Raw genomic sequence first — 18,096 nt, forward strand, 5'->3', positions numbered from 1 at the left:
CAAAGTCGCTCATTCACACGTCAATCACAGCGTAAAGTCCTCCTCTTTGGATGAGACACTATGATGACAGTTCTTTAATTTAAATCAATGATATGTGCAGAAACTACAGTGGCCCTGAAGTGCAAATCACAACCGCAATTCAGAAAACACTACGGCAATTCAGAAAAGTGCTTTCTTAATTGCAGTAGTGTTTTCTGAATTGCCGTTGTGTTTTCTGAATTGCTGTAGTGTTTTCTGAATTGCAGTAGTGTTTTCTGAAATGCCGTAGTGTTTTCTGAATGGCCGTTGTGTTTTCTGAATTGCTGTAGTGTTTTCTGAATTGCCATTGTGATTTGCACTTCAGGGCCACCGTAAGAAACACATTATGTGCAAACATCTTCACTGTTCTCATTTAGGAAATTACTCTCCTTCTTCAACCTCTGACTTTTTTTTATTCATCTTGTTGCGTGTTATTCTTTAATTTGCATGATGTAAATATCATTGCTCACTAATATAACTAATATAAAGTTTTCTAATGTTCTTGTCCTCGTGGCATGAGCACACGTCACCCAGTGCTGGTAATCACATTGTTAATATCTGAATCATTCAATAATCAATAACGGAGTACTGTCCCTTTAAGACGCCGCTCAGGGTGGACCGACGTCTGCGTTTGACGCTCAGGAAGTGAATTGAACCACCAAAGATTCCCACAGATTCGATAGCGATTGTCCCAATGTTACAAACGTGTTCACACTGAACTGGAAACTTGTTTTAGACCTGTTCAGAGGGATTATCGAGAGGATAATGCTGGATGGTTGCGCTCATGAAATTCACCAGAGATATATGCAGGCTGCTGGGACTCGGGAGCGGTAAGACATGCCCTAGTTTTCAAAAGTTTCTAAACTCAGCCGCAAGTTCAGCCGAAGTGATAACGAAACAACTATGACAATGAAGCCGCTCATGATTTCATTTCAAAGTCGCTTTTTCAAACGCTGTGTGTGTTGTGGTGTTTTTTCCGTCTGTGTTTTGTGCTGAAGTTCACATCGAGTTCTTACTCAGACAATGAGTTCCCCTCCTGTCTGTTACACCCTTTGCCTTCACCACTTCCAAGTTTGCTTAGTCGGTGCCAAGTTTTTGTAATAACGAGTCTAAAAACACACTTTCACACACTTTTACAATCATAGCATATACGTTGAAAGCCTAAGCATGCCTTATAGAGCAGGACATGTGTTTATAAGTCCAAAACTAATATAGATTAGAGGAGCATTCCCTGGTGCATGTTGGTATGATAACAATGCCTCGAATAGGTGGCAAAAGCCCTACAGCCCTGAACATGCAGGGCCATATTTAGAGTTATAGGAGCATTAAACCCTGCGTCTGCAAACATGTCATGTGCCCACACACTTTGTTCTTCTTCTTGGTTCTCTTTATCTGTTATGTTTCCCAGTGTAGTGATACCAGCTGCAGAGAAAGTTAGTTCACAGGCGTACTGTTAAAACCTCAACAGAGACAGATGGTTATCTAAGAACAACCGTCAACAGGGATGCACCAATATTTTGACTTAGACTGATATCAGCCCAGTTGACAGATATCAGCCTATGAGCAAATAATTGCAGAAGCCCATATTGTCTTTTATAAATATAATGATGGTAAGCTCGTAAGCCTCATGTTTTAGCTTATGATTTTGCTTTTGTAGAGTAAATAATATGCAAAAGCTCAAGATCTGAATTATAATCCTTTTAATTTTGCAATTATTAATTTTTTTTATTAAACAGATATTTATTTAACTGCTTTTCCTAATAGAATAGAATAGAATATATTTATTGTCATTGTCACAAGTACAAAGAAATTAAGTGCAATCTTGTTTCAGTGCAATAGATAATATAAAAAAAAATTAGTGTTAGGAAAAGAAATTCACAAGACAGACAAACTCACACATAGATCTATATCTGACATTTATTGCACAATTCCTTTAAGCAAGATAAAGATATCACAGTACTGAATTTATGTTTTAGCAGCATTCAGTGCAGTGATGGCGGTGGGGTGGAAACTGATTTTCAGTCTATTTGTCTGAGTTTTCATGCACCTGTACCTCCTGCCTGATGGCAGCAGTTCAAAGAAATTGTGACCTGCACTATGTTTTGGGCTCTCCTGAGACAGCGGGAACTATGAAGTTCTTGCATGGAGGGGAAAGGGCAGCCGATGAATGATTCATTCTGTTAGTTTAACAGTAAAATAACAGTATTTATATTTCTAAAAAATAAAGAAGGCTAATTGCTCAAATGTGCAAGTACTGAAAATTACTTCCTCCTGTGTTTTTTATTTAAAAGCAGCCAAATAGGCTTTTTATGTTGTTTATATGAAACAAATAACTTTTAATATAGGTAAGAAGATTCATCAAAGGTTGTTTTGAAAATATGTATTTCGTGTCTTTAAAAGTACTTCTTTACTTCTTGGTACAGATATCATTTTTATTTTTATTTAGAATTTTTGGATTTGTGTTTAGGTTTATATATGTATTGCCCTTACTGTCTTGTTGTGTCCTCCTTACTGTCTTGTTGTTAAGTACCAGTGTTCCATTCACCACGTCAAATTCCTTGTGTGTGCAAGCTCACTTGGTAATAAAGCTTTCTTGAATCTTGAAATGTACGGATGGATCTGAGAGTTTGGTTGACTACACAACCAAACAACATCACCCTCACCAGATCACATCAGAATTATTAGTCAGTTTACTCCTAAAGACCTAGACCATTTTTGGGGGCGCCAGACTCTCCTGTATTTGTTTAGTTTTTCTAACCTATTGAAGCACTCAGCATCAAGTACCATGCATCATTTGATCCAGGAGAACCTTACCTTTCACTGTGCTGCACTTTAAGTCCCAGTTTTACATTTGTTTTGTCTGATAATGGATGAAAATACTAGATTTTTTTTTAAATGTCTGGAAATGTAGGTCTTTTTTTTTTTTTTTTTTTTTAACTGTGAACTTAGACAAAACATCAGGATGTTTAGTTTAGTTTTGTTAAAAAGTTGTTATTCGGTGTTTTAGACTCCCAAATTAATTTTTGTCACCATCAAACCTTTACTAAGCAAGTTACAGCCATTTATTGTAATATTATCTTAGGCGTTTTTTAGTGGAAAAACAAGTGTACTCTTATGTATCATCTACTGACCCTTTAGATGTGTCCAAAAGGTTATTTATATGTAATTAATGTAGGTGTGAAAAAACAGGCATGTGTTGTGTCTGAGCTGTTGCACAGTCACTCGCCACTAGCCAGAGCTGTAGCTATCTGGATGTAAACAACCACTGATGACAGCATATGCAGCCTAGCACAGTTTGCCATATTTTGATTTAGAAAATGAAGATGCAGTTTTATAAAAGCTGGTTTGGTTAGCTCGAGCTAGCTCAGGTATGAACATTAACTTGATAGGGATGGCTTTTGGTGCTAGCTCTGCCATTGTTAGCCACACTCAAACCTGTTGACATCATTGTCTGCAGACTCTGTGACCCAGTGTTTCGCCATGATGAATAAATTGTTCTCCATAATGACTTTTTTTCCTGAGATTTTCCTCACCTTTAGACTAATCAGCTGGTTGGAATTGAAATTTCTGTTTAAACGATGAGCAAACCAGTCACTTCTGAACATCTTTATTTGTATGATTAAACTTGTGCACATTCAGAGGGTCTCTTGCCTAGATGGGGGAATTAATAACTTCAAAAATGAAATGAGCCGCATGAATCAATTAACTTAAACATTGGTATCTGAATCCATTATCAGCTTTAATTTTATTTAAACACTTGAATCAGTATCCACCTTGATTTTCTCAATCGGTGCATCCTTTCTTTAAACACATTTGATAGGACACTGGTGTTAATAATTGTATCTGTGAATAAGCTGACTCTTTTAAATATGATTAAAAAAATGTAAACTACATGTTTGGAATGTGCACTTATAACAAATCTAATCTCACCTTGCATGTTACCATTTTCATGGTCACTCTAAAATGACTTCCACCTGATCTAGTAGTGGCTGTCTTCATGATGAGAGAGTTGATTTAATATTATTTGTGTAGGAACAAGTATGAATCATGTGAACGGATGACACCTAATCATCCCTTCATGGGCCTTTGAATACATAAAACATAAATACACAAGGGACACTGAGGAGCAAACTGAACAATAACTCAGACATAACAACACAATATATGAGTATAAATTATTCCACCTGTTTATCCTCTGAACAAGAACACATGGTGATTTACAGGAGGGCAACTTGCACTCTTCCTCAGATGTTTACATTTCTTCTTCTTCTTCTGTTGGGCCTCATTGACCCAAAGTACAGGACCTGTGAGGTTGATTTCCTGGTTAAACCTCCCGTCCATGTTGATACACTGTCATTTAGCCTTCCTGTGGAAAGAGCCCACCTTTCAACTTAACATTAACTCAGGCAGAGTCCATGAAGGGGAGGAACAGAGACTCTTTGTTAGATTTTCTTGGATCATTTATCTGTTAGGTGGGCATTCCTTTATGGTTTGGATTTTTTTTTTTAAAGCGTTGACTCAGCTGATGGGATGGAGCTGTGGCTGTGCTTGTATCAGGACATCTGAGTAGTGAGGCCGACACAGACGGCTGAAATTTCTTTCACTTTCTGGAGATAATGACTCATTGTGCGGTGGACTCTTTACTGAAAGCAAGGCTGCAACCGTAGACTACACAAAACATGAACATAGTCTCTGAGACGTTGGTGTTTGAACTGATGTTTTGAAGCCCAATGTAGCAGGTGCCATATTTGAAAAGCTGACTCAACCAAACTTTCAATCAACTCATTCACAGGCACAGATGGAGCTGAGGCAGGCTTTAAATTATGCATTCTTGTTTAAATCCTGGCTTTTACATTAACTTGAAGGATGTGTTATAAAAAACCTCCCCCCCTGTTCAGCATGTACACATAAATAAATCAAAGTCCGAATGAGAGTTCCCCAAACAGTTTTTTGAACCAGGCTCAAGTGGCTCTCGAGGATCTGCAGTAAATTTGCACTTCTGCTTTGGCATCATTTTTCAACATTGGAGGTTTCCGCTCGGCTGCAACTGTGGATTATTTCATAAATTATTAATCTTCCTGTGATATTATCATGAACAGTCTTTGCAGCTTGTCATCTGTCAAATCTCTGAAAGCTGTCTGAAATGCTCATCCACACTCATAACACATCTCTTGTTCAACCAAATGTCCAACAATCATAAAATATCAGAAATGATGAAAGGCATGAAGATGTGTTAGAGACACTGGAGCCAGCACGTCTGACATTTTTGGTTGAATGAATGTTATCAAGACAGTTTGATTTTTCTCCCTTCAATACTTCATCAACTTATTTGTTTAGCTCATACACAGCTAGTGACTTTTAGTGCAATATATGCAAAATAAAACCTGATAAGAACATGTGTTTCTGTCTCTAATACATTAAAGCTAGGGTTGGTAGCCACGGAAAACTAGCATGAATTTGAATGTAGCATTTCCTCAGAGCTCCTCCAAAACGACGCCCCCGCTCACATGCACGAGCGCCGCTGATTCAAGACCGTATGATCGTGACTGATTCAAAACCGGTCCTCAGAACATCGTTTGTGTTTTGCACTACATCAACTCATGTCTCACTCAGCTGTAAGAAAACACCAAAACATTATCATAGTGAAAGTTAAAAACACAAACAAACATGAATCGACGTGCAGGAGGCGGGCAGAACGACAGGACGGGATTTGATTGGTTTTATAATTTGGCTCCCAAATGCAGGGATTGGTTGGTGTTTTCCCAGGTTTACTCCGGCTGTAGATAGCGGCTTTTTTTCACTCTTTTTTTAAGAACACATTATGTATTGATTGCCATCGGGACATAAAGATCATTTAAACCAGTATAACAAAAAGTGTATCTAGATCTGACTACCAACCCCAGCTTTAAGCCCATTTGTCTAAACTGTATATAACGTTGAGCACAAGTGGCAACCTCCGGTCTCAAAATATGAAGCCACTGCGGAAGTGTTATAAACTGCAGTTCATCGAGCGTCTGCTTGAGGCTGGCTGCAGAAACACCGGACACCACATACACACCCATTTAAAAAAGACAATCTTTACAGCAGAAATAAACATGTTTACAGCCTGGTTCAAAAAACAGCTTTGGTCTGAAGAGCTCATTTCTTTATCGGCACACACTGTACGGGGTGTGAATTTTTTTATAACGCGACGGTTCAGAAGATATTAATATTACAAGTTTTGCCCATTTAAGGACCTGACTGACTTGACTGAGAGGCAGGAACACATAGCTGTTGGCGGGGAGGCTCAAACCCCGCCTCTTTACCTCACACTACCCCGACTGAAGTTATGTTGAGTTCAGCATTTCCAAGATAGCTCCTGTGGACAATTGGCTTCAAAACAGCACTCAGGTACAGATGGGTGACGTCACAGATACTACATCCATTATTTATACAGTCTATGGTTGAGCATAGCCCCAAAACCCAAATGTATAAAAATACATGTATAAAAAGAGGATAAAGAGTGAAGTTGATTCTTGTCTCCTCTCCTTCATGAAAAATGTTTTATCTAATAAAAAAGATCTCATACTTAAAACCTGGAAGTGCTCTGAGCAGAGGGAGAGCTGAAATCACTTGCATCAGTTACTTGCCAGTCACAACATGAGTCACAGACAAAGTATGACTCTGTCACTGCTTTGGAGATTTTAGCTGAACAAACTGAAACCTGACACTGCACAGATTAGGTCATGGTGCAGTGAATCTTTTGATGCTCTTTGTCTTTAAGCCTGCTACAGGTTCCTGGTTTGATCTGTTAAATGCAACCCCAACATTGAAACAACACTTCAGGGCAGTGTTTGTTTTCTACCAAGTTCCTGAGCAGAGATATCGTGTTCTCAAACAGCTGTGTCACAGGCAGCTGTGTTGCATGTTGAGCCTGTGCAAATATTAAAGTCAGAGCACGCATTAAAGCAACTTGAGTCAAATCTCACTAAGCAGTGTCTGTCCGGTGTGAATTTCTGTCTCGTGTTCAGCTTCCCTTCTCTTCCTTCTTTTTTTATAAGAAAGCATTACATCATGTTTCCTGTCTCCACCCAGTGTCACTTATAATTTAGCTTTCTGTTATCAAAGGTCATAGTAGTCAGACCTGAAGAAGGAAGGAGGAAGGAGGACCACATTTATTTGCCATCCAGACAAAGAATGTTTCTTTTTGGCAGGCTACAGCCTTTTAAAGGTCATATTTGCTCATTTTCGAGCCTTGTCAGTTACAACTGTTAGGAACTTGTTGCACCTTCTCGTTGTTTCTACAGAGCATGTTTGCAGCTTATGTTTGGTTTGTACATTTGATGCCATGCCAATGATTCTTACCTGGTAACTCATTAGCAACAGAGCGTGCACTAAGGCTGGTTTGCGGCTCAGACTATTCCTGTAAGCTTAAGACATTTTTATGAAGTAGAGCCAAACATAAGATGGCAGAAGTCAGTGTGATCCGGCCCTGAAGAGCTGATGTGTTGTGTGTTTCCCATCAGGCCCCCCTGTCCAGCAGCAGGAGGAGCAGATGGACTGTGGTGCTGCAAACCCTGACCCAAGTGATGATGCCACTTTGTCCCAGGTAAACAAGCCGTGTGTGTCAGATTGACAGGGCACTGCAGGACTGTGATGGGGAAGTGCAATGTGCAATGTTCAACTGTGTGTGTGTGTGTGTGTGTGTGTTTAGGATGCATTAAACGGAGAGGAGGATCTGAGTGAGGAGGAGAAGGCCAGAAGAAGGGCGGAGCGACGTAAAGCCAAGAGGAAGGTGAGTACACAATACTTAAACCCCTGAAAGATTACTACATGATGAAGTCAAGTCTCAGTCTCTGCCCTGTGTGATGGATACAGTCGTGCATTAGAGATCTTAACTACACATGCAGCCAGGAAGTTCCCCGGAAAGCACTAAGTGTTTTGGTTTCTTCTGGACGTGTTCTTACACGTGAATTTTCATTGTTGCCACTGGATTAAACTAACAGCTATTCAGATTGTGCATCCCCTTTGAAGTCCGGCTGGTGAATGCCAGGGGGACGGGAAATATACATACATCATCGTATCGCGATATATCACTCAGCAATATGTTCAAATGAACGGACGACAAATGTCAATCCTTTAGTATAGATTGTACATTGTACCTAGGCTTATGTAGGCTTGTTAATAAGTAAATAAAGAGCAACTATTATTGATTCTTTTTATTATTACATTTAATATTATTTAAAGTTATATTTTTGGCCTTTTTGCTTTTATTGTATAGGACAGCTGAAGGCAGGCAGGAAATGTGGGGAGTAGAGAGCTGGGGAAGACATGCAGGAGATGGTCGACCGGCCGGGAATCGAACCGGCGACCCCTGCAAAGAGGAACGTGGCCTCTGTAGTGGGGCGCTTAGACCGCTAGACAACCAGCACCCCATTACATTTAATGTTATTAATAAAATTGTATAATATAAAAAATTGGACCTGTATCAGGCCTATAACCCATTACCAGACATACATCATGCATCCCCAGTTAATATCATTACATGCATTTGCAGAGTGGTCCATATTTGCATTAAGTTTAGTTGGAATATGCAGACCTTGATAAAGGTTCAGTTTTGTCTGATGCATGAATTAAATATAGAAGGTTTTTATGGCAAACACATGGGAGACAGATGTTGACAAATTTATCCTTAGAGCTTCAAATTTTGGTTGAAAAGGTTTAGAAATTAATTTTTTACCTTTGCATTACATTAATAAGACCAGTGATTTGCCCCCTTAGTTAATGCTCCTTGTGTTTTCTCTCTTTCTGCCGACAGATCATTTTACTATGTTCTAAGAGCAGCTGCCTCAAACTGACTGCCCTTTGTGGGATCAAAAAGTAGTTTTTTTATAGTTATATTTTTGGGCTTTTTCACCTTTGATTTGATAGGACAGCTGAAGAGAGACAGGGCATGTGGGGAGCAGAGAGCGGGGGAAGACATGCAGCAAATGGTCACAACCAGGAATCAGCGATCTCTGTGCAGAGGACTGTAGTCTCTGTATATGGCGCGCGCTTAGACTGCTAGGCCACCGCCCCCCCTAAAGTTGTGTTTTTAATTGATTTTCTCATGCCAAGTACTTGTTGTCTTTCAGCGCCGTCGAAAACGCAAGAAGCAGGAGCAGGTCAAGCAAAATGAGAATGAAGATCAGGTAATTATCACATCGTTCGTTCTAACACTTCCCTCTACAATTCTACTCTACTTTGAAAAAAATGAATATTTAAATCATCTGCTCTGTAGGACGGTGAAGATGAGGATGGAGGTGCAGAGTCCGAACTGGATGAAAGCGAGTCAGAAGCAGAAGCTGGTGCTGAACACGAGACAGTAAGAATGCAAAAAGTGGTTGAAGAAGAAGAAGCAGCTGCTCCACAAAAGGACATCGCAACACCGGTCATGACTCCTTCAGGAATCAAAGGACATCAGAAGACTCAAGCCAGATCTACTGAGGAGGTATGGACAGTGTTAAGTATATATAGAATATGCAGGATTTAACTTCAGCCAACAACAAAGCTGAAAAGGTCTCCTTGTTTCCATCAGTCAAGTGTTGTAGTTTTTGTCTCTTTCAGCCTTGAAATGATTGAACGCCGTGTCTGATGTAATGTTTGTCCCACAGGAGCCAGAGTGGGATGTGAGCAGTGCTTTCTTTGCTAATGCTGCTAGCCATATCAAACCCAAAGGACCCAACCGCAAGTCCAAAGAAAACAAGGAGAACGAGGCCCGGAGAGAGGTGAACAATGCTAATGGATACTTTAAGATGATTAGGAGAAAATCTGTCCATAATTTTCCCTGTGACAGTTCCAAAGTGTGATACGTGGTGAGGTGGACTCTGGACCCTGTCAGCCTTTACAACGGTTGTTGGAATGTGTGTATGTGCACGTGTGTAGTTTGACCTACTTTGTGTCAGCTGTGAGATGATTCTTGCATGTTGATCATTTTTGCTTTAATTTAGTCGATTGCATTGATTTAGTGGTACAAATGAAAGCCTTTCTGACACATCACAGATTTATCTGTATTTGTTGAGGATGGGATTTTTTAAGGAACTATTCTGGGGACTCAACCTGAGAAATAAATGACTCAATCTTAAATTTGAATTAGAGCCACATCTAAATAGGTTGCTTCTCGTAACAGAGGTCATAAAAGAGGACAGAATTGAGCAAAATCAGCATGACTTCAGATTTAAAAGGCACACCATGTTGCATCAGAATTCACCACAGTGCTGGAATTAAAGTGTTTGCTGCTTCTAACTTCCTAGAAAGGGAACCCAAGATCTCTCCACAACTGCATTAGTAGTTTCACTCTGACTAAACTTGTGTGATATATACGTGCAATTCAAACATGTAGTTAGTTTGCTCTGCTTTTTGCGATTCCTGCTTTCTGTCCTCGACCGTCATGCCTGATCGGTGAATAATTTTGCGGGTATGTTAAATTCTTTACAAACATGATATCAATCAATCAATCAATCAATCAATCAATCAATCAATCAATCAATCAATCAATCAATCAATCAATCAATCAATCAATCAATCTCTATTTGTATAGCGCCAAATCACAACAAACGTTATCTCAGGACGCTTTTATAAACATAGGAGGTAGACCACTCTATGTCAAATAATATGCAAAAGTAATACTTGGATGTTGAAGAAATGTCGTCAGTAAATAAGTTTTCCAGTAGAAGGCGCTCTCACCACATTATCTACAACATTCTGAGCACTGTCTGCAGCACAAGACGCATAGTATCACATGATCTGACAGTGACTGCATGTACTGCGGTACAGAATGGGTATTAATGTCACATTTTAAAAAAACAAAGGCTGTTTTTGAAACCGCCTACTATACCAGCAGCACGTACTGATTTGGCCAAAATTCAGTATGTAGTAAGTGAACAAGAGCAAAATCTGCAGTATGCCAAAACTCCCCTGATGTCTACTGATATGGGAAAATTTCACAGTATGCATCGGACCTGTCTGCCTCGCGTACTGTTTCCCATAATGCACAGCACTCATTACGCTTTTTCTTGTCTCTTCTTTTTTTGTCGGGGGAAACTCAGTTTTTATGTGCTGTGAAAATTATTAAATTCCAAATAAACCACCTCCTAACTTTTTAAATCATAAGTGGATGCTAAAGAAGCAGTTTCTCTATCAGCTTGGCCGTTTTTTACTTCCGCTTTCCAAAACCGGATATTCAGTGACGTCTGGCTCATCGCACGGCAACACAGATCCAACAGAACAGTCATACTACATAATAAATTCAAATGCAGTATGTAGTAGGCAGTACCTATTGCCTACTCCATTAGTAGGTAGTATGTGTCAGGCTGTTTCAAAAACAGCCATAATGTGTTTCTCAAGAAAATAAACCCTCTCTGTGCCTGCGTAGTGATATTGGTGCTCAAACCTACAAAACATGCCCTCTTGAGAGTATTCAAAACTTGATGAAGTGCACTTTTACAGCCGTAAACATGATGCAAGCTATTTTTCTTACAGACAAACGGGACTGACACCATGACCAAGAAGAGCGCCTCACTCACAGGTACGAAAACATTTCTGCACGACGGTGTATGTAAACAACCTTTCCATGTCTCATTCACTGAAAACAAATCAAAGCTTAAGAGTAAATAATTGATTACGCACAGCTTCGTTCAAACACGTCAGGGAGCCCTCCAGGGACTGACTCACCAGAGAGTTATTTACAAGCATTTTTTTCTTTCTAGCAGAAAAAGGGATAAAGTTGGTGCAGGAGGGGCAGTACGCACAAGCAGTCAGTATGTTTACAGAAGCCATCAAATGTGACCCAAAGGACAACAGGTACATCATCTGTGCTCATGAGTTAAAGTGGAAAATACAGTTTGGAAATATGTGAAATGTTCATGTTGCATTTTTTAAATCGCATGTCTTAGGTTCTTTGGGAATCGTTCCTATTGCTATTTCTGCTTGGAGCAGTACCCTCAGGCCCTGGTAGATGCTGAGCGCTCCCTTCAGCTGGCTCCAGACTGGCCTAAAGGACACTTCAGGAAGGGCAGTGCTCTCATGGGCATGAAGGTAGATACAAGCTGCCTTGGCCGTGAGATAAATGTGCATGTAATCAAGGAGAGTCCTCACACTAAGCCTTGGTGGTAAGGTCGTCCTTTTTCTAACTCAGTGTTGTGGGTCTTGATGTGTGTTGCAGCGGTACAGTGAGGCAGAGAAGGCGATGGAGCAGGTGCTAAAACTGGATAAAGACTGTGAGGAGGCTGCCAATGACCTCTTTGACTGTAAAGTGCTGCAGTTAATGGTAAATATACTCTGCAAATAAAAATGGTTAAGATGTTTCCTGCAGGTGCAGCTGTGAATGAAAATAACCAGAGCGTCCTTTGCATTTTCTAAATTAAGAAGTCACTTTAAACTAGTCGTCTGGTCATAAAACTCTCTGTGTTGTCACGCCTATTCTTTTCCCCAGGAGCTCGGTTTTGACGATGGGCAAAGTGTGGCCCTCCTGGAGAAGTTTTCCACTGTACAGGGTGTTCTAGCATCTTGTTCTGATGTTGTCAGAGGTATGTTAGCATGCACATATAACATCTGTAGGGCTGCATGTTGTGTCTGTGACTCATACAGCTCTTTTCTTTTTAATCTATTGATGAAGCTCATTTTGTTTTGCAGCTGGGAGCCAAGATCCAACACTTGTGCAACCAGGGTTAGTGACCCGATGTTTATTGTGTTAACTCAAAGCACTAACTTAACAGGTTGTCACACCTTTAGAATTCTTTGTTGCAGCTTCAACACATTGTGTGTATGAGCTGTAATTTTTTGCCTCTTATCACATCCTCTCTCTTTCTCTTCTCTTTAGAAGCCCTTGCCCGTCTCTGTGGGTTGGAAATGTGACAACAGAGCTAACTGAGAAGCATCTATGGGACCTTTTTAAAATGTAGGACTTTATGCTAATGAACTATAATCAGTCTTGTTCCTAACCCTATTTCAGCAGAGCCTTGTTTTTTGTAGCTATGTAAACAGAAATGTAATATTTAACACTACACTGTGTTAAGTTGTTTTCTTTGCATCGTAGGTACGGTGAGATTGAGAGTATCCGTGTGCTGCATGAGAGATTCTGTGCCTTTGTGAACTTCAAGAATGCAACCATGGCTGCTCGTGCCATGGAGAAACTAAATGTGAGTAGTATAAATGACCAACACTAGTATACAACGCTCCTTGGATAAACTACTACTTGAATCCCTGTGCTGCTACATGAATGCTCTCCCTTTATGTTTATTACTTCTTCTTCTTTTCCTAGGCTTTATTTTATTCTAATTATTGAGAGTAATGTTAAGTGATTACAGTAGGGTTGTCTTTAAGGGAGACTGGGTCGTGTTGCTGATTTTTTTCAGCAAACACGTAGGGAAAATGATGATAGACGAAATCTTTAGTCTTGAATTGAAACTATAAAGTATTTTGATAATGGATTAATGCATGAACCTTTATCCATTATCTGTCCAAGCCGGCATTAGTCAACAGAGCTGTCAATCATGATGTCACAACCTTTTCTTTTTTAAATTAAATGACTAATTAAAACTCATCTTCTCAGAAAAATGAACACTTGGACATAAATTAGTATAAAAAGAACTAAACATAATGAAAGTAAACTATATTTACCTAAAATGTAATTGACATGTATTTATATTTTACTGTTTGGCCTCTGTCCCCTCTATGGGAAGGGGGGGGGGGGGGGGGGGGGGGGGGTTGTGACGTAAACCTCAGCCAGTCAGCAGAGTTTCATGGTCAGTGAATACTTATGGTGTCTATTTTAATACACAGTCCAAGGTGGGAGTATGTGTGGTTGTCTGTCTATATGTTAGTCCTGTGATATGTTGGTAACCTGTCCAGGGTGTACCTCGCCTCTCGCCCAATGACACCTGGAATAGGCTCGAGACCCCTGCAACCCCAAACGATTGAAGGTTTACTTAACTTAAAGGTTGTATTGTAAGAATTATTAAGAGGATTTTCCTAAATTATTATTTTTATCTTCACTTTAAATTTTTTAGGATTATTTTATTTATTTATTCATTTATTTTCTACAATTGTACAATTTAATTTAGCAGATGCTTTTGTCCAAAGCGACGTACAACACAAGCAAGAATTTAGACTGGAGGGAAAAACCTTAGTAAGTGAGACAAAGTGCTTCAAGTTGATTGGCCACAGGTTCTGCCATCTAGTGCCAGAAGAAGTGCTAGGTTTGTTTTTTGTTTTTTTTAAAGATAATGTAGCCACAGCTAATCACAACAAATAATTCAAGTTAACAATATCGTTCAACATTCAACAGCATTCAATATTCAGTGCTAAAGATTCAATAAGAGTTGAGTTTTAGACCTTCTGATTAATTCTACCCGTGAGGAAAAAGAGGAGAAGGGTCAGGTTAAGTGCCTAAGTGTTCCCTGAACAGTGGAGTCTTCAGACATCTCTTAAAAGTAGAAAGGGACTCTGTGGATCGTAAGGAGTTAGGTAATTCATTCCACCATTCATCCATTCTCAAGTTATATTTTTGGGGGCATTTTGCCTTTATATGATAGGACAGCTGAAGAGAGACAGGAAATGTGGGGAGCAGAGAGTGGGGGAAGACATGCAGAAGAGGGTCAAGGCCTGGAGTCGATCCCATTGCAACAAGGATTATAGCCACTGTATCTCTTTTCAAACACTCTCATAGACTAAGAGGTTTTCTTTGTCTTACAGGGTTATTGTATCGAGAACACACGTTTAGTTGTGCGCTATCCTGACCGCCGCACTCAGAGGGTCATTCCCATTCCACTTAAGACCTGTCTCCCTGTCACACAGCAGGCAGGGGCAGCTACTGGGTAAGAAGCACTTCAGCCTCGCTTTCAAAACTCTCTGAACCACTGAACTCAACACGGTGTGACTGCAGCTTTAATAACATTCTTCCTCTCTCAATTCCTCTCGGCCTAGACCTCGACGACGTGGCCCAGTGAACGGAGACGAGTGTTACTTCTGGAGAACCACCGGCTGCCATTTTGGGGACAAATGTCGCTACAAACACATTCCTGAACAGAAAGGCAAAGATAGGAAGCCCTGGCAGCCTTGAACTCAGCTTACTCTCTGCCCCCAGTCTTGTTCAGGAAACTTGGTCACACAGACTGAGCCAAAGGAGCTGGCATTTACTGGACCAGGTTTCTCTAGGCTAAAAGAATTTACTGTAGCTGAATGGACCGGAACAGTTTAAGGATCAGAGTCAGCATTCAGGCTCCAAGGCAGGGATGCTCACTCATATGCAACAAAGGACTTGGAGTATGAAGGTTTTTATTTCAACCAAAGAATAAACAGAGGTTCAGTAGTACAACATTTACAGAGATGGGAAACAAATTCACCGCGTGTTTGCTTTGTTTGGAATGAAAACTTTCTTAATTGCAACTCTTTTGTGCATATGGTGACCTGTTCTCGCTTTAAGGGATACAACCGAACCTCACAGGCTCACAACATAAAGAGGAAGTGAAACTGCATCAGTCCACTTTGAAAAAAAAAAAAAGCCTCTCTCATGTACAGCAGTAATGAAAGGACTCTGTATGGATATTTCTGGCCTAAGTTCATCCGTGATGATTGTGGGGACCATCACGAAGCAGTGTTCCTCCTTCATTTCTCAAATACTCTCACCTGTGTCTTTTAAACCTGTTTTTTAACAGTTAAGAATTATCCACCAGTTCTAATATCATGGGCGTGTTCGAGATGAACGGTTTTACTCTATGGCATTTCTCTTTTTTTGTATCCTTTGCATGAACGTTAAGGTGCAGAGTTTTCAAGCATTGTAAACTTCTCCCAGTTGTTTTCTTGTTAATTGTAGGAGAGCTCATTTCAGCACCAATCTGTGTGAGACATGCAGGTGAAGAGCCTCCTTAAGTTTCCTGTCAGGATTTGAATATACATTTTGTTTTCTTGGTACATTTCCATGGTGAACACCACAGTGCTTTGTGTCTATGCAAAAGAAAAAAAAGTGCAGACTCAGTTGTCAGTTCTGAGTCAGATATGCTCACACCCACCACCTCAGACAGAAGTCCTCTGTTCAGTGTTGGTGGTGAGTTTCTCTGAAAGACATGGTAATATAAGTGATAGACTAGTTCATATTAAAGGACAGTGCCTTAACAAACATCATCCTCAGTAATGTGCACACATCATCCATGCCTGTGTGTGTGTGTAATAAGATAGTTAAAGATCTTTTGAACCTTGTGAAGCAGTGTTTTTGACCTTAGGGGGTCTAAATTTCAGTATTTCAGTAAACCAAAGAATGCTTCATCTGATGGCTCTGCACTAAAAACAGCTTAGTTTAACACTAGACAGTAGATTAAAACCCATTGGCAAGCGTCTGTATCATCAACTAGATTAGAATTACAGCTACCACCCTGGTTTAAGTCCACACTACGTTCAAGCTATGCACAGCATAGAGAATATTTATTATTCTATTTATTCCTATGTGTAGATTTTTCTTCTTTCTTTTCTTTTTTTTTTACAACAATCATACCTTCACAGCTGAACACAACTTTTTATTTACTGGTCTTTTCATCTTTTCACTTTATAGTAGGTTATGTATTTTCTGTATGTTCCATTTTCTGCTTTTTCTGCTTTAAAAGGCAAGCATTATCAAGAAGGCCTCTGGTGCAAACACTGTCACATGCTGCACTTCTACTTTTTCGTATTACTTTCTGTCTTGTGGCAAAAACTTGTGAAAAAGGAATTGGACACCAAACCTTTAAACGAAATCATTACTGGTGCTGTTTACTATTGTTGCACAGTTAATTTAAGTATGCAAACTAATGAAATAATCTGTGTGTTGCCATGACACATTTTGATTTCATGTTATGGGTATTTGTAAATTCAACAAAAGCTTCCCTGAATTGAATTCGATCTTTATGGTATGTTTTAGTCCTTTTATCTGTTTGTACTTTTTTCAAACTATTTCAGGAAAATGCATTTTTAATTTTGACGTACACTTTGATAACCAGAGCACTGCAATCCTGTTAATCTCCCAAATATTTTGTATTATCATAAGTGCACTGCAAAAGAGTCTTTTATATTTAATAAATGTATTTGAACCACCTTTTTCTGAGTGTCTCCATGATTCATGTCACACACACACACACACTGAACAAAGTCTGAAGTATGCAATAACTAAGTTAATATTTCTAAAGCATGACTCTTGTGTCAGGAGCTGGTTGATTTTCCTGACTTCCACAAGGCGGCAGTGTTGTTCATGAAAGATGTGAGCCTAAATATGACCCCAACTGAACCAGCCAATGTAAAGCATAGAAATGCATCCCTTTTTGATCCAGTGGAACTAAGACTTCCCCCCCTAAGTCATTCCTGATGCTAAAAACCTCTAAGTAGTAAATCAAAAAAGGCCAGACTGGTGTGGGGGGGGACTATGGTCGCTGTCATCACTTGCAGAAGACACTTGTGAGGCGAATATGAAAGAAACTGTATCCACCCAGACCTGTGGCGGATGGGGACACGACTAGCTGTACTGAGACTGTGTGGGAAAATCTACCATCATGCCACATATGGCGATTTAAGTGGTGATGGACTGAAACCTGGTGCCAGCTGTGAATGCATGTGAACCCCATGCTGGTGTGAAAAAGCAGAAAAATTAAATGCAAATTTAAGCCTTTATTTAATGCCTTACAGAGTTTAAAACATACACCTGCAACAGAAAACCTGCTTTAAAAACTACAGGTGTAAGGTTTGAAAGGTGCTGGAATGAAACGATATTTAAAATCTCAATGCACACAGGGGAATGCAGGCAAGATAACTTTCTGTTATTAATTTGAATCATTTATTTCTCATGTTCTTTGAAGTGGCTGATCTGGGTTGAATGCAAATACTGTATTAAACCATGGACAGGACAACAGCTACTTTAAGTGAGACCAAAACTTTTAGAGCTCTCCCTGGTGACTGGCTGCAGTACATGCCATAAAGCCTGCCTCCTCCATTATAACAGATGGAACATGGGTCAAACTAGAAAATTAAAATTCATGTGCAAAACATTTTTGTCAAGCATGCTTTCTGTCATTATATTTATATCTTACCACGTTGAGT

General features: G+C 39.7%; 1 protein-coding gene across 2 annotated transcripts; it reads left to right on the forward strand.

Moving 5' to 3' along the window:
- Positions 1 to 638: 638 nt before the first annotated feature.
- zgc:123010 (uncharacterized protein LOC641500 homolog) lies at positions 639 to 17,101 on the forward strand. 2 transcript variants are annotated; one of them, XM_034682054.1, is made up of 16 exons: positions 639 to 848; positions 7,524 to 7,606; positions 7,712 to 7,792; positions 9,132 to 9,188; positions 9,278 to 9,487; positions 9,651 to 9,764; positions 11,518 to 11,563; positions 11,745 to 11,838; positions 11,931 to 12,072; positions 12,200 to 12,304; positions 12,470 to 12,563; positions 12,670 to 12,703; positions 12,857 to 12,934; positions 13,073 to 13,175; positions 14,731 to 14,852; positions 14,962 to 17,101. In XM_034682054.1, exons 1-16 carry the CDS (start codon positions 791 to 793, stop codon positions 15,095 to 15,097), a joined length of 1,557 nt encoding a protein of 518 aa, XP_034537945.1. In that variant the 5' UTR covers positions 639 to 790; the 3' UTR covers positions 15,098 to 17,101. The 2 variants fall into 2 exon arrangements, with proteins under 2 accessions (XP_034537945.1, XP_034537946.1); XM_034682055.1 differs by having other exon boundaries at positions 11,748 to 11,838.
- Positions 17,102 to 18,096: the final 995 nt, after the last annotated feature.

The sequence above is a fragment of the Notolabrus celidotus genome, chromosome 4 (assembly GCF_009762535.1).
Source record: "Notolabrus celidotus isolate fNotCel1 chromosome 4, fNotCel1.pri, whole genome shotgun sequence".
Classification (NCBI taxonomy): domain Eukaryota; kingdom Metazoa; phylum Chordata; class Actinopteri; order Labriformes; family Labridae; genus Notolabrus; species Notolabrus celidotus.